We start from the raw sequence: 16,055 nt of genomic DNA, 5'->3' as shown, positions 1-16,055 counted from the left end.
ACCAATCGATTTTCATCCCACCTTGACGGTCTTCACTAAAACGTACAGTTCCCGTATAACGATCTTTGTAGTTGTTCATATTTTTGCTTTTTGTTTTATATTTTGAGTAAGTATATATAGTCTCTTTTTTTTTGCATAAAACGCCAAATTAACTATATAGGCCTACGTAAGGTTTACGGTGAGTAGCCTAGACTGTAAAGAGTTGAAGGAGAAGTTTACCCTAACGATAAGGTTTTTTTTAATACAAGCAAACAAAATAAAGAATAATATAGATGAAGGTGATAAAAATCTATTAAACAATAGATAGTTTTGAATTATAAGATTTTTAATTTGTTACTTTTTTATTATGCGAGCAGCTCTCCTATTATAGATTCCAGTCTTTAATGAAACATGATGTATGAAATAATGTGCCTCATGATATAGTTCTGAGCAAATAAAATCACTTGCCTTTTTCGTATTTTAGGATTTTTTAGTTCAAGTTAAATCATGCTATGGAGGGGCCGCTCGTATGTGACGTCACATAATACAAAAAATGATATCTTTGCTATTTTGGATGGATTTTCATCAAACCTTCAAAGTTTTTTCTTCAAGTTATTAAAATCAACTTATCGTCAGGGTGAATTTTCCCCGGAATTTTCCTTTAAGAAATTAATAAACAGCAAGTTTTTCAGCAGAGTTTTTAAAGATTCAACAGAGATTCAAGTCTTCAGGGGTCATATCACAAATTGGGGCAAAATGATTTCTCACAAAAGTAATTTTTTTCAACTGGTGGCGTAAAGACTTTTGCCTTGGTAAAATAATATTCCTTTTCCTTTTCTTACATGTCACAATATTTTTCTTTATTTAACCTGGCAAGAGCCGTGATTGTGATCATCGGATAGTAAACTATACTTATGTAGTAGGTTACAGTTTGCTCTCCTACTTTAATCGATGCACTGGCTAGATTATTAGCCTATAAAAATCGTTATTTTGTATAAAGTGATCTCGGTCATAAATTGAACTGCAGAATAATAAAAAATAATGCAATACGTTCCAACAATTTCAACAAATTTGCAGTAGGTTAATAAAAATGGTATCCCAGTTCACTCGGCGTCCATGTTCACTGGCTCACCACATGGGCCTAGCCTTTCGGCTTCTTTACCTTTGCTTTGCCTTACATGAATTCATTTCAACTTTTTGTTTTGTATATGCAAGACTTTTCTTTTGTCTAACGTTATATAGACCAAAGTTTGCATATAATCTTCCAAGATCTGTTTTTATTTTATTTTATTTTAAACACATGCTTACGTTTATATATTAAGGCATAGAATTAGACATTTATCATTTATTTGATGCAAGACAAAATAGGAACGTAAAAAATGCTTTCTTCAAGGCAAAGGGTCGTGCTGGGAATTGAACTCTGGACTTCCATCATTGTGTAGTCAGGCACCTTCGGCCACGGCACCTCGTCGGAGATCTTGATGACCGGCAGTGAAATGAATGCAATATCACCATCTACGTTCAAAATTGGACAGGAAGTAAACGCGCGAAGGATATGAACGTGGGAAAGCTGCTGTTGATAGGCTAGGTATGGTAGGTTGGGCCAAGGGACTAAGGTCCGAGATCGAGAAAGATAGCCAGGGCCAGGGGCGCGGCGGCACAGCCGGTCGTTTCAGTGTGTGTACGTTCAAGTCGCTGCTGTCGATCTCGCTGGATACGTTGCCTTCATTGTCTTCCTCGTAATCTCGTTAGCTTCGAATTTGTTAGTGATTGATACATGAGCTGTCACAAAAAAAATGGCTGAGAAGAAACTGAATCTGATAGCTGCTGCTTGCACCAGTAGCGGAAAAATGGGGATTGGAATCAATGGAAACTTACCATGGAGACTTCGGTAAATATGCATGGCGTCTGTACGGTAGTAGTGTACGGTACTCTGTTGCCAACATGAACATGGGGTCCCTTAACTTAACTTAATAATAATAATGATATAGATTATAGGCCTATCAGGTATTATATTTACCCAGGGAAGCCACTTCAGTTCTGAAATCTGTTCTCCCAGCGGGCCCTGCTATTATCATTACCCCGGCTTTAGCTGGGCTGCCTAGGCTAGGTGCTCAAAACTTAAACAGATAATCATAATAAAGATCAAAACAGTTTTGCTTCGTATTTTCTCTCTGACTTATTTGCTCTTTTAAAAGTTAAGTTCAGTTTAAGTCCTTATTCGATCGTCCATTAATGAAAAAACATCTTTAACTATGTTAGATTGCGAATCACTCAAAAATTACCGACCGGTTATTAGTAATCTTCCTTTTTTGTTCAAGATTCTTGAATTAAAGGGTCACAGATTATTTGTTAAAACATGATTTATTTGACCCATTTCAGTCTGCCTACTGTCTGACCTCATCACACTAGTGTTGAGACACTCCTCACTAGGCCTAATGTTTCTAGTTTTATCATACAGAAAATGGCCAGTGGATCTGTCGCAGCAATAGATCTATTTCTACTACTAGATCTGTCGGCCGCATTTGACACTATAGACCACACCTTACTTATTAACACTGACTGTCGGCCGCATTTGACACCATAGACCACACCTTACTTACTGACTAGTTTAGGTAGGGTGCCCAATCTAAAATATTTATTTGATCGTCTTTACATTTATAATTACTGTATGTCAGGATCAAACCTGGGTTTTTGCTTACCTAGAGATTTGGTCACCAATCACCCCAAATCAAATAAAACAACCTCACACACCCCAAGCATCCTTTTTTAAAGTGAAGAGAGCTATGATGTAGTCAAAGTACACATAAGTAATTGCACTGCACAATAATAATTCCGGTTTAAAGTTATTTATTACAACTATATCATTTCGCTCCAAATGCGATTCATTTCCATGAAAATTTCAACAATGAATATAACATAAATTAACATATAAATGATATTGACTTTCAAAAGATTTAAAAAAAAAAAGTTTGATTTTATCAATTTAGAATTTGATTTGGAATATATAAACAAAAATATTATCGATTTAGAATTTGATTTGGAATAAGCCTGAGGCGAATTGATTTTAAAATTGGTGTTCGATCGATGTCATCGAGCACCGGTGCAGATTTTGCAAAATCGGTGCATCGAAAAAAAATAAAAATACGTCGGCTGGCCGATTCGTTTGGTTCACACAATCAATCATCAAAAATCAAAATAACAGTAATGTCCAACTTGACTACTACTTGATTTATATTGCCCCCAAAATGAAACCGATTGTGTAATTATGATGCCTATTCACCATTAATTTGAAGTTTATTTCGATCATAGTTCGAGTCTTACTCTTCTGCTCGTGCTGAGATAATTTATGCACGATGAATTCATGAATGGAAGTCGCCATCGATCGTGCATGCGCAGTACTGTGCTGTAATCAAATCAGAAAATGGCCGGAAAATTGGCGCGATCAACGTAAAATAAATCTTGCTTTCATGAACAATATTAATATCATGACCATAGAACACGATTTAATCGTAATAATTAACAATAATTCGCATATGATAATCATTAATATGAATTTAGAGCTTGATGTGAAACGTTTGTATTTCGTATCAATTTTCAATGACGGTCATCACATGACGATCGACTTGAGTGAGTGCACTTGTCTAAAAAAATAATTATCACGTCAGGATTGATTCTCGAATATTGTCAACATGCAGAAACTCTATTCAAGATCTTAATATCACCATATAATAACATTTTACATGACAAAACAGAAAATTGCGTTTGATATTTTTTCCCATCAATTTGAAGCTCGTTTGTGCCCAACTTTGGGCTCTGATTTCATGAATGGAAAATATGTCATACGTCATCGCATGCACATTGTGCTTCTTTTCTCGGAGCTCAGAGACATCGTCCAGATATGGAATAAAAATAAAGATTATGCCATTATAATACTATTAAATCTTCCATATATGAACATAACATACTTTGCTGACATCTTCATTATTTTTAGTATGGCCATAAAATCTTATTAAATCGTAATTATTTAACATCCAATAATAATTTATATGAATTTAGAGCTCGATCCGAGACATTCGTATTTATTTCGATCGCATGCTCTTGTGTCTGACTCTAAAATAAAGAATGGATTATCAGGATTAATTCTCGAACATCGTCATAACTCATATTCCACAATATTTCCTCACAATCGTTATATCAGCATTGAATACCAATTCAAATGACCATCCAGAGAAAATTACGTATTTATTCCCATCAATTTATTTGGAGCTCATTTTGGATCCAACTACCCCGCCAACTACACAATCTCAGGCAAGTTACAGCGCTCTCTGTTGGTCGAACTTATTTGCTGGCGCTGGTAAGCACGCCTGTCGTTTCAGGAGAGAGTGTACGGGACTGCGGACGGGGCTGGTGTGTGCGAGTCTGGACTGCGAGTGCTATATTGACCGAAAATCATTCGGATCGACTCTGCGTGATTCATGTCTTTAATATTGTTTCATTTTAAACTTATGTTGTCATCTGCAAATGTCATTGTTGGAGAAATTTTGTGAAGAATTCTGCACTGGTCCCCGGCCTTTTTTGTGTTTTGTGATGATGGAAAATACAAACGAAATTTGCTCCGTCATCTGCTTGTGCAACGCTCACCCGGCCAGCGCATACCGTCAGTGCATGCAGTGCATGCATAGCGCATCGACGGCCGGAGCAAAAAAAAATGACTCGATTTCCCCACCTTCAAAATTCGATGCATCGATGTTCAATCGAATTAAAGCTGTCGAACACCGGTTTTCAAAATAATCGATATGACTCAGGCTTAATTTGGAATATATAAACAAAAATATTATCAGTAATGGCTGGGAGAAATAATAATTTGTCCGGACAATATTAAGGGTTTATTAAATTAAAGGACTTCCCTGATTAATCATGGATGCAGTCCATATGATGTCGATGAAAAAATGGCGATAAGTTGACTGAAGTAGCGGTTATCCGATGACCTTGAAAACCGATGACGTATGTCGAAGGTTATCGTAGATCCACAAAGTCTGTCGAAGAATGGCGTCACCGAAGTCTAGGTGCTTTCGACCTGTCGCATGACGTCGAGAAGAAACTAAGCAGAAATCCGGGTTGAATACTTGGGATATGACAGCTTGGTTCAGGGCTGACGAAAACTGAAGGCTTCTAAGGATGTAGCCCCAGAATAAAATGGCTGTCCATGGGTGACAGCTCCCTGACCATAGGACCCTTGAAAATTGAACAAATTTCCATTATCTGAAATGGCAAATCCTAATTTTTAACATCTCAATGATTACTATTATAAATCATTTGATAAATACATGTCTTTCTTATTATTTAATAAGCAACGACAGAATATCTAGATAGTATTAATTCATCAACATAAATATATCAATCCTAGGAAATTGACATAAATTCACTCCTGAAAATTACTTAAAGCCGGAAATTGTTAAAAACTCACAGCGTAAAATTATGCCTATCAAAGTTACCGAAAACAGGCTTCTGATTGATATAATTATTGCAACAAAATCTGGATTAGAAATTCAGACCAAAATAACCGTTTAGATTGAAGAATCTAATATTTCTCTTTTTGAAGCTGAAATATACTGATAAAATACAAAATAGACTCACCACCATTGTGGGTAGGAAAACTCCACAATTAATTAAAACTGAGGGTCATTTCTTCCTTGCTCCTCAGAACACAACCTCTCTCAAAGAGTAACAAAATGAAAGTGATCCTACTCTCTGTGCACAGCAATTAGGTGCACTGTACAATCAATAGACCTCGGGTGGGTCTTGGAATGCTATGTGTTTATTCCACCTGCTACTAGAACCTGGAACCTACAACAAAAGAACCTGCAAGAGCTGAATACATTATAGCCCTTCCTATTTAAAGTAATTAAATACATATGTTTTTATTACACAACTCAATCGATAATATTGCCATCACAAGGCCAAAATGAGTAATTTATCATTACCTTTTAAATTTAGATTTTCTTTATTTAAACACAACTTTCAGAATTTTTCCTGTTAACATTTTCTATGTTAAATAAACAAATTTTAGAATTTGGCTTTAGTGCAAAAATAAAAAAAAGAATTGCTTGTGACACTGTACAATGACATGAAAGAGAATACAAAATCAAAGCAAACATACCAACTCCCAGTTCCAAAGGTTTCCAAAAAGTGATATTAAATGTCAAAATATGGCCTTTCAAGGTCAGGAATAAGCCGCTTAGGCCCCGTAACTCCCATGAGGCTAGTTGTCACGTGTCTTGGTTAATATTAGGTCAGTCCTCCTAAATGGTGTTACACTGTACCTCTTCATCTAGGCCATTGGTCTGCAGTGTCCCCCAGGCCAGGGCTCTGTTGGAGTACCCACTTTGTTTTCCATTTATTTGACAGGGCTTCGAGATATTTTTAAACGTCACTCTATTAACTATCATTTATATGCAGATGCTATTCATATTTTTGTATCATTTTACCCAATCAAACTAGTGCCACACAAGCCCTGTGTAATCTTGAAAGATGCATAATGGACATTGACACTTGGTTGAATTCAAACTCGTTACTTTTGAACCATAGTAAATGGAGTTGTTAGTTTTTGGCTCAAAGTTTCAACTTAACAAATTCAACATTGATTCCATTTCTATCTCAGGCAATAACATCCCCTTGTCAAAATCATGTCGCAATCTTGGAGTTATTTTTATTCTCACATGTCCATGTCCAACCAGATTACAAGCATTTGCCGATTGGTTTGTTATCAATTGTGCAATATTGGCTTCATAAGAAAATATCTCACTCGCTCAGCAACAGAGAAACTAGTATATTCACTCATTTCTTCACGATTTGATTTTGGTAATAGCCTCCTTTACAACTTGCGAGATTCTCAACTTAGGAAATTGCAAAGGTTGCAAAATGCAGCTGCACGTTTTAGCAAGCGCAGCCACATCACCCCTATATTGAAAACTCTTCACTGGTTGCCCCTGAAGGAAAGCAGTCTTTAAAATCCTTTTGATTTTTCATATAGTCACTGGAACTTGCCCCATCCGTGGGGTAAGTTGAGCCACAAAAACTATGTACAAAATGTATGCGGGAAGAACCAGCATGTGCATGTCAATTTTTCATTTAAAGTCTTCACTTGCTAATTCTCTATAAATACTAACATCTTATAAAAGTAAAAGAACTGTCATATGAATTTGCTCCTTTCTGCCTGCATATCAATTGCTTTTTAAGGTTTGTTTGTTTTTTTTGTATTATAGATTACCATAAGAATTACTATGGCTCAACTTGAACCATGTTGACTGGCTCTAATTACCTTAGTCCGAGCTTAATGCAATATTTTCACGTCCACACATTTTTATGCATCCATCACGTAAAAGACTATGACAAGAATGATAATCCATATCTAGGATAACAATATTGATCGTGTTTATATTTAAAGATGTGTGTGGGTAAAAAGCACTGACCTATTTCACACCCTTTTTCACTTTTTTGGCTAAAATTTGTATTTTTCCCTCTAAAAAAGTCATTTTTGTTTCAAAGTTGAAAACAATGTGGTGGGAATAAGGGTTATGTAATGGGTCATCAATACATGACACCACCATAATGTCTGACTCATTCATTATTGGTCTGGGGGTGGTGGCTCAACTTGCCCCTATGCTCAACTTACCTCGCCTTCCCCTATGACTCACCAATTTGCTTGTTTTTTTTTTTGTTTTTTTTTTTTGCATTGCACCTCTGATTGAATTTTCACAAATTCAGGGCAGTATCATGCAGAATGTATAATTTATTTGGCATGCATGCTTGTTAATCCCTTTTACAGGCAGGAGATGGCTTACTTTGAAAGGTTAACTAACACCCCTCAGCTAGAAGGAATGAAGAATGCTGTTATTATGGGAAGGAAAACATGGTTCTCAATACCTGAAAAGTTTAGACCATTGCAGGATAGAATCAATGTTGTACTCAGTAATACTCTCACGTAAGCAAATGCTTTATCCTCATTCATTTTCTTTTTTCTTTTTAATGAATATACTTGTATATTATATAAGTTATGTAGATTCGAATCAGTGATAGGTCAATAAGCCATCACGTGACCATAGCTGCGAGGATTGCATTTGTTATATTCTAGGTTTTGACGTCACCTCAGTGAATATAACTGCGTTGTATTGTCAATTGCGGCGTTATATTCACTAAGGTGACGTCACTCGCTGCTTACAAGTTGCGTAACAAGGTAGTTTATTTGATGTACGGGCTAGTGTTAATGCGTCGATTGCATGAAGAACGCGCTTGATGTATTTTGAAAAAAAATCTATTATGACGTAGATGGATCAGAGCTGTAGCAAGAATTTCGGGTTGGAGCCAGATGATGAATGCAATCTCTGATGACGAATCCACATAGACTATATAACATAACAGATATTGCCTGGTCTATATATTATCGTTTTAATAAAAACATTTCAACTCCCCTCGGAAGATATATTTTTCCATCGGGGAATATTTTCCCTCAGCGCTGTGCGCTTCAGGCAAAATATAATCCCTTGGGAAAAATATAACTCCATCGGGGAGAGGAAATGTTATATTCAAACTCTAGGTAGGCAATATCTGTATAATACTGACCTTAGCACTTTAAAAAAAAGTGTAAAAAGCACTATATGATAATATAGGCTATATAAAAGTAACTATTCTTTAAATAATATGTCATTTTTTTTATTTGAGCATAAATTATTACATTATTCAGATTTCCTTCATAGAACAGACAAACAATATTTCCATCATCGAAATTCTGTTCACCTTTGAATTGTCTATCTCATCAATGTAGTGCACTGTAGAATAAACAAGGCAAATTACTTTGTGACCTCTCAGGTGATATGTTTTTTTATTGTAATCTTTTTTTTTTAAGGGAATGTCCATCTGGTGCAGATCATCTATGTTCTTCAGTCAGCGAAGCTGTGAAGTTATTGTCATCTCCTCCTCATTCACAGACAGTTGATATGCTCTGGATAATTGGTGGTAGTGCAGTTTACAAGGTATAAAATGCTTTGATGGAATTTTCTCATAAATGCCATCATTGACCAAGTTATACAAATTAATCATATTTTAAATCAGTGGTTTAACCATTGTGAGCCCAAGTATTGACATCTCTTTCTATAAAAGTTCTCTATATCTGCTTGGCTTTTTGGAGTATATCATGAAGCAGTTTGATATTTTCACTGACACTTATTCAAAAATTAATATTTTTTCCTTTACTTTGATCCAACTTTCACCTATCTGCTTTTATGATATTTCCTCTTAAAACCACTTTTATTTTGAGCTTAGTTATCACTTTTTTAATTGCTATAAAACAAGAAAATGATAATGAATCAAACATTGTCAGTTTGTGTCTCATTTGGGTACCCATGGTTGAATAATTGGCTTAAGCTATAGTTATTATTATTATTATTTATTCGGCAAAGAAAATTACAAAAAACAATATATTTCACTATAAACAATACAAGATAAGAAATATAAAAAAATAGTTTAACCTGGTACACCAGCATGTATGATGTAACTAAGTAGTAATGATAGCTTTAATCAGTAATGTGCGCAGTGTAGTTGTATTGAGAATGATGGATTAGTTTAAAGTCAGATGCTTGCTGTCACACAAGGGGCAAGCTTGTATACAGAGATGTCAACCTTCTTTATTTCATTGTGAGGCTCCAAACTCCCAACCTTACAATCAATATCCTTATGCTCCCAAAGTTACATTATTTTTTTAGATTGATAAGGGAGTAAAAATAAAAAATGTTATGCAGTTTTCTGATGAAGTAGTTTGTAGTGATCACTGCTGTCCTAACATTTAAAAATAAGGCTTACATTGCATTGCAGAACATCTTGAACCACTTAGTTTCCTGGAGCCCTAGAGCAGCCCTGGTTCTGACTGCAAAGGTTGAAGTAATACATTTTGATCGAGACATGTGATAGGCATTATTAACGTGAGATGTCGATCGTCCCTACTAATGCAAAAGTTGGCATTACTGAAGACAGTCCCTGACTTTGTATTAAAAATCAATAAATAAATAACCTATTACGAACGTCCTGTGATATCACTCTGCGTTATAAATCATTCTGTTAACTTCTATGGAACAGTGAGGATAGATCTAGGGCCCTAATTTATATTGCCCTATTTGGTTGGCTGTGTCAGGACCAATGCCCATCTGAATAAGTGATATGATTGGATGCCATTTCATTGAAAATTCAAAAGATATTTGTATGAAAATATCAATATTGTCTCATGATAAATGGAATTTAAACTTAAGGCTTTTATTAAGATGTATTAGATGATGATCGTAAAAGGGTTGGATGTACTGCCATTTCATCCAGGGATCCAAATAAATGAGGTCTCACAGTATATGAAGTTGCCATCAATGGCAGAAGAAGAATGATATATGAAAGAGAAGTGGATAGAAATTAAATTGCAAAAGTGTGTCAGAATAGTGAAAGATGGTGTTTCATGTATATAGACCTCCAAACTGGGATAGGATGAGAAGATATATAAACGATGTTAACTCTACATTTCTGTATTCACTGTTTTCACTAGGCTGGCATTGAGTCTTCTTGCTGTCATCGGATTTATCTAACACGAGTCTTGAAGGAGATAGAGTGTGACACATTCTTCCCAGAATTTGACCTTGAAAAATTCAAATTAGTTGTGTAAGTTGCTCGTCTTTATGACCTTTCCTTTATTTTCTTTTTTCTTGTATTAAAAAAAGTAGGAACGAAAACTAGTACTTATACAAGGCTCTTTTAGGTTTTGTAGTCTTGATTTGAATACTGGTAGGTATGGTACGAGAAAGAGTACCACCGTTAATGCCGAGTTGCAAAATTTTGAAAAACGTGATTATATCTTTCTGTCAAATTCAATCTTAGTTCGGTGAATTTGATACCAAAATGATATTTGAACCAAAACTAAGGACCTGCTTTGCATCGTTATATATTTTTAAAAGGTGTTTCTTAATCTCTGCTTTGAATAATATGGTTTTTTTTTTAAGACGATTAAAATTGTGTGAATTTAATGTACATAACTACAAGGTGATTGGGTGAATGAATGCCCTGCTCGGTGATAATTCTGTTAATTAAAGTTTTACAAATTCCAAATTGATTAGTTCCCTTTTCTTTGCGATATACTTTGCCGTTTTTTTTTCTAGTTAAAAAAGATGTGTTTAATAATGTGAATTGATTTTTTCTTTAAAGCCCATTTGCAAAGTCTCCCCCATTGTGATGGTGATTTAACTGTTTATAAATAATCCAATCATTTGATTCATGAAGTGACAATATCTACACATAATTACCTTTATCAAAAATAGTAATATGATACTTGATGATCAAGTCCACTCCTATGAGATGGTGATTTGAATTAAGAAATAAATAGAATCGAACAATCACAACATTTACAATAAAATCAAAATCCTTGTAAAATCAATGACAAAGTTAGACATCCAAGTTCCGCTGATATGTAAATGAGAGAGACAATGATGTCACATATTTAGCTTTGAAAATAGGCATGTTCTTTGGTAAATGAAAATATATTACAAGGCGACTGCACATGTCATGGAAGAGTTAAATGTTTTGCATTATTTGGAAAATATTTCAGTATGTCATATTTCATTTGATTGTATACAAATGAAATAACAGGTGGGTATTGTGGGTTATATCATCAGTTCCTCATTTCATACTGCTCATCACAGGTTTTCATCTAATTTGATGATATTTTCTGGCCGTGTCTATTATTTCAAATCCAGTTGCTGTTAAGAAAAAAAAAGTATGTACATGATTTTGATATGCCTCTACATCAGTGTGGCAAAAGGCCAAAACATACAGACTCCCTCTATTGAGAAGAACCATATAATTGCCTCCGAGGGGGTCATGTTAAGACATAGACCTTATATGACATTTCTAGACATCTGATGTTTCCTTAATCAGCTCCCAAGCATAGTAGATGTAGAGGATTGGTATCTGTTTACTGTGGGTAAAACAAACTCTTATCTAACAGATTAGATGACCTATTAAAGTAATAGGAGTCCATTAATAATTAATAATGAGATGAGATATACAACAAAATAAACAAGGTGAATAGAAATAAAGTGGTTGACAGAGAGAAGGACCGAGGGGGGGGGTGAATGTAATGTCAAGTCAGGGTCAGAGGGTCGATTTAGGTCAATGACCTTAAATCTTTATATTGAAAAACTGGAATCTATACTCCATTTTCAAAAGTATTGATCCTTTTTCATTTTCACATTAAATGAAGTGAGTATAAATGTATTAGGGGTATCAATCACATAAATAGAATTTGAGATCATTTTATTGAACTTGATGGTCATTTCAGACCAAACTTAAATAATGATTTATGTTTTGTTTAAAAGTACTTGATCAGACCCATCCATAATTCATGTAACGACATACAAACAAAATAGTGTATCAGGCACTAGCTCACTCACTTGTATACAGGACGGGTGTTGCAGTTAATTGTTTTTTAATTTCACTTATCGTTATTTAGAAATAGTTCACAATGCAGTAAAAGGGTCCACAGTAAATACTTTCTTCTCAGATGCCCTAACATTAAGAATATGATTAAATAAACAGCTGGAATGTTCCCTCTGAATGTTTGTGCAGTCCCGTACATGCATTTTTGTGTGAGTTGCAAGCGATTTGACATATTTCTGATCATATCAGTGATTGCTAAATCTTGATCTATCCAATTGCTTTAAGAAAGATGCCTCATCAGTCAATTTCATATCCAGAACCTATGCCTTGTCTTAAAAGAAAGTGGGAAAGGCAAATAAAATACATATTCTTTTGTTTATTTTATTTCAATTATTTTAGAGACCCTGCTGTCAGCCAAGAAATTCAAGAAGAAAAAGGTATTCAGTACAAATTTGAGATCTATGAAAATTCATCATAGCACCTACGTTGCCTTGATTTTCTGCCTCCAGCAAAGCAATGAAGTGATTCCAAGTTGGTGGAAGCATTAATCAAGTCGCTGATCCTATGTATTTGCTGAACTATGAATGTCGGTTTGTTCATCATCATCAAAGTCTATTTCCTTTTTGGCCGGTCCTTGTATTGTCTCAATACTAGTTTTCAGCACTCACCTTGAAATTAACCAACCATTTAAGGATGGATTCAAATCTATCTTTATATCCGTCCTCTTAATTCAAAATTGGTGTTTGGTATTCTGTGGTCACTCATTGTTGAGTAGTGAATAGGGTACTATTTTTATTTGGTGTTGGCCCCTTGTATTCAAAGTCTCACAAGGAATGTATGTAAATACAAGATGGGGGGTCATTATCCATAGACTTCCAGTAGAATATACTTCATTACATCAAAGGAAGGTAAAACTGGTTTAATTCATGGCCCTGTACAATGTAGCATGGGTGAAAATAGTCAAATTTTCATCCTTGTTATCTATCATACAATGAATTATGTCCACAAGAAGCAATGCCATCTACATGGGGTTTCTTCTTAACTATTTTCTAACATACCTAATATTTGGTTACGCAATATTTGTGTACTTTCATGTCAGATCAACGATTGTTTTAAAATATTTTGTGTACAAATCCAGTAGAATTTGTGTTCCAGCCAATTTTTCCTAAATCTATGATAATTCTTACTTTTGATTAGGTAGTTCAATTAGTTTTATGCTGGGGATAGTGTCACCAACAAATGCTATAAAAATGCAAAAGACAAGAATAAAAAAAGAAATATATGAGAAACTAAAAAGAATGCATTGACTATTTTTATTACACTTTTAAAATCATTTTTTATCAGAATGCTACAAAGATAGACCCCACATTAATAGTTTTGGTTCTTTGTCTGTTTAGTTATAGTTTATTAGAGAATGGGTAGTATTGACCCATTTGTCTGATTGAATATGAGCTTTTCTTTCAACGTAATATTATAAAAAATAAACCTGGTCACATGTCTTGTACAGGTAATAATTATTGTGGTAATACTTAATGTCAAATAATGATTTGCATAATTCATCTTCTTCTTTTTTCAGAGTACTAAGCCAAAAATATTTTGTGCTAGCTATTTACATTTTTTTTTTGCTTTAGCTTACATGTATACAATTTTCATTCTTGAACAGTTACTTGTATGACATTTTATTATTTATAAGTATCAAGAATTTAAAGTAATACAATATGAAATCATACATTAAAAAAAAACACTCTTTAGTGTGACTTTTGTTTGTATTATAACTAAATATACTACCTTGAGTGCTTCACTTGAAATGTCTAAGTCAAATTTTTATTATTTAGTAATACAAGATATTGATAATTGGCTTTAACTGTATTTTGTATCAAAAGTATTTGCTGTTCAGACCCCAAATGTGATGATCATTTGAAAACTGTTTATTGTCATGTTATCTGCCAGGGGGGACATACTTCTCAATTCTTTTGGGCATGGTTGATAGTTTCATTCTCTCTAGCCGTCATAACAATTTAAATGCAGCAAATTCTGAAGTTATGTTAAGCAAAAGTTAGTTTTTTTCTGTGGTAATACTTAATGTCAAATCTGTCTCCGACAGATTTGAATAAAACTTACTATGCATGAATTATCATTGTTGTCCCACAGGGTGTCCCACAATGCAGATTTAAAGCAGGGTTAATGTTAGGTAAACTTTGGATAAGTTTTAAAATTATTGTTATGCTTTTTTTTTTTTTTTTTAGTAACTGATAATCATGTGAAATACATTCCAAATACCAGCAATAGTTTCATACCAGTTCTTGTTTCAATATTTGTTTCTATTTATGAGTACTATATATATTGAAGCTCTTATACCCTTTTATGTTTCGCCTACATAGCATAGCAAGACTATTGCCACCGCTTTTCTGATGATGTCATCAACATTTGAAATATCCTCATAACTTAGAGAGTATAAAGACATATTTCATGAAACTTGGACATAAGGGAAATCAAGTGTCACTGATCATCTTATGAGTTTCAGGTCATATGACCAAGGTCAAAGGTCCTTTAGGGTCAATGAAATTTTACCATATTGGAACTCATAAAACAAGTTTAAGATTTTGACATATCACCATAACTTATATATGGATATAGTTAAAACTATATATTAAACTTGACATAAGAGTAATCATGTATCACTGATTATTTTGCAAGAGTTTCAGGTCACATGATTAAAGGAAATATTGGAGCATAATCATTTCTATATCCGATAAGTTGAATATTGTTACAATATTACTCTCTTTTTTTTCTCCATTGATATGGGTAACATAAATACATAGGACAGGAAATATGCTGAAAATATTGCATACCGGCAAGAAAACATGTGGAAGGATAATACAAGGTTTTACTCTATCGAAATAATGGATTAAATGTGTAATAATGGACGTTGTGGATCCGGAGCCGCAAAAAATGGAATAATTGTGATTTCAGATATTGAAATATGAGATTAAGTGTTATTACCTTGTCAGATCTCTAGTCATGAATTAATGCAAACTTGATGCAACTTTGTTATTTGTCATCCGGATTTAATGAACATTTTACATTCTTGTTCACATATTCAATTTCACTTTTTATTCCAATAAACATGATACCTTTGTGTGTGTGGCCTTTAATACGTACTCTTACAGGGTCTGCAGAACAGTTCTGAAGGTGAGGGGGGCGTCAACCATGCAACAAAACACAATCATATTTCTTTATAGTACATGTTTAATGAAAGACAAAGTGTGTGTGGGGGGGGGGGGGGGGCTCCCACACCACCAGCCCTCTTCCTAAGACCTGAAACAAGTTTTATCTATATCATTGACACTAATATTTTATGAATGTATTTAAAAGTAATGATTAACTCGAAGTCTCGAGAATATTAAAAAAGAATGTTGCTATTATAATGATCACAAAATAAAATATTTTCAAAACTATTTGAATGGATACATAGTGTGTGCTTTGTTATTTCCTTTGGAATTCAGATAAAATGCATGCATTCAAGGTCTGGGGCCCGTAACACAAAGCTTAGCAATGATCGTAGAACATTTTTCTACATGATTGATTGCATTGACTACAATGTACAA

At 34.2% G+C, this 16,055-nt stretch overlaps 1 protein-coding gene across 1 annotated transcript; it reads left to right on the top strand.

Annotated features, from left to right (window-relative positions):
* Positions 1-1,360: 1,360 nt before the first annotated feature.
* LOC129257034 (dihydrofolate reductase-like) lies at positions 1,361-15,911 on the top strand. Its single transcript, XM_054895264.2, has 5 exons — positions 1,361-1,870; positions 7,811-7,966; positions 8,888-9,014; positions 10,565-10,677; positions 12,847-15,911. The coding sequence occupies exons 1-5, from the start codon at positions 1,776-1,778 to the stop codon at positions 12,923-12,925; spliced, it is 570 nt and encodes a 189-aa protein (XP_054751239.1). The 5' UTR covers positions 1,361-1,775; the 3' UTR covers positions 12,926-15,911.
* The last annotated feature ends 144 nt before the right edge of the window (positions 15,912-16,055 follow it).

Source organism: Lytechinus pictus, chromosome 3 (genome assembly GCF_037042905.1).
Source record: "Lytechinus pictus isolate F3 Inbred chromosome 3, Lp3.0, whole genome shotgun sequence".
In the NCBI taxonomy this organism is placed as follows: domain Eukaryota; kingdom Metazoa; phylum Echinodermata; class Echinoidea; order Temnopleuroida; family Toxopneustidae; genus Lytechinus; species Lytechinus pictus.
Note: the sequence above shows the minus strand (reverse complement) of the source record. Positions and strands in the feature narration are given on the sequence as shown.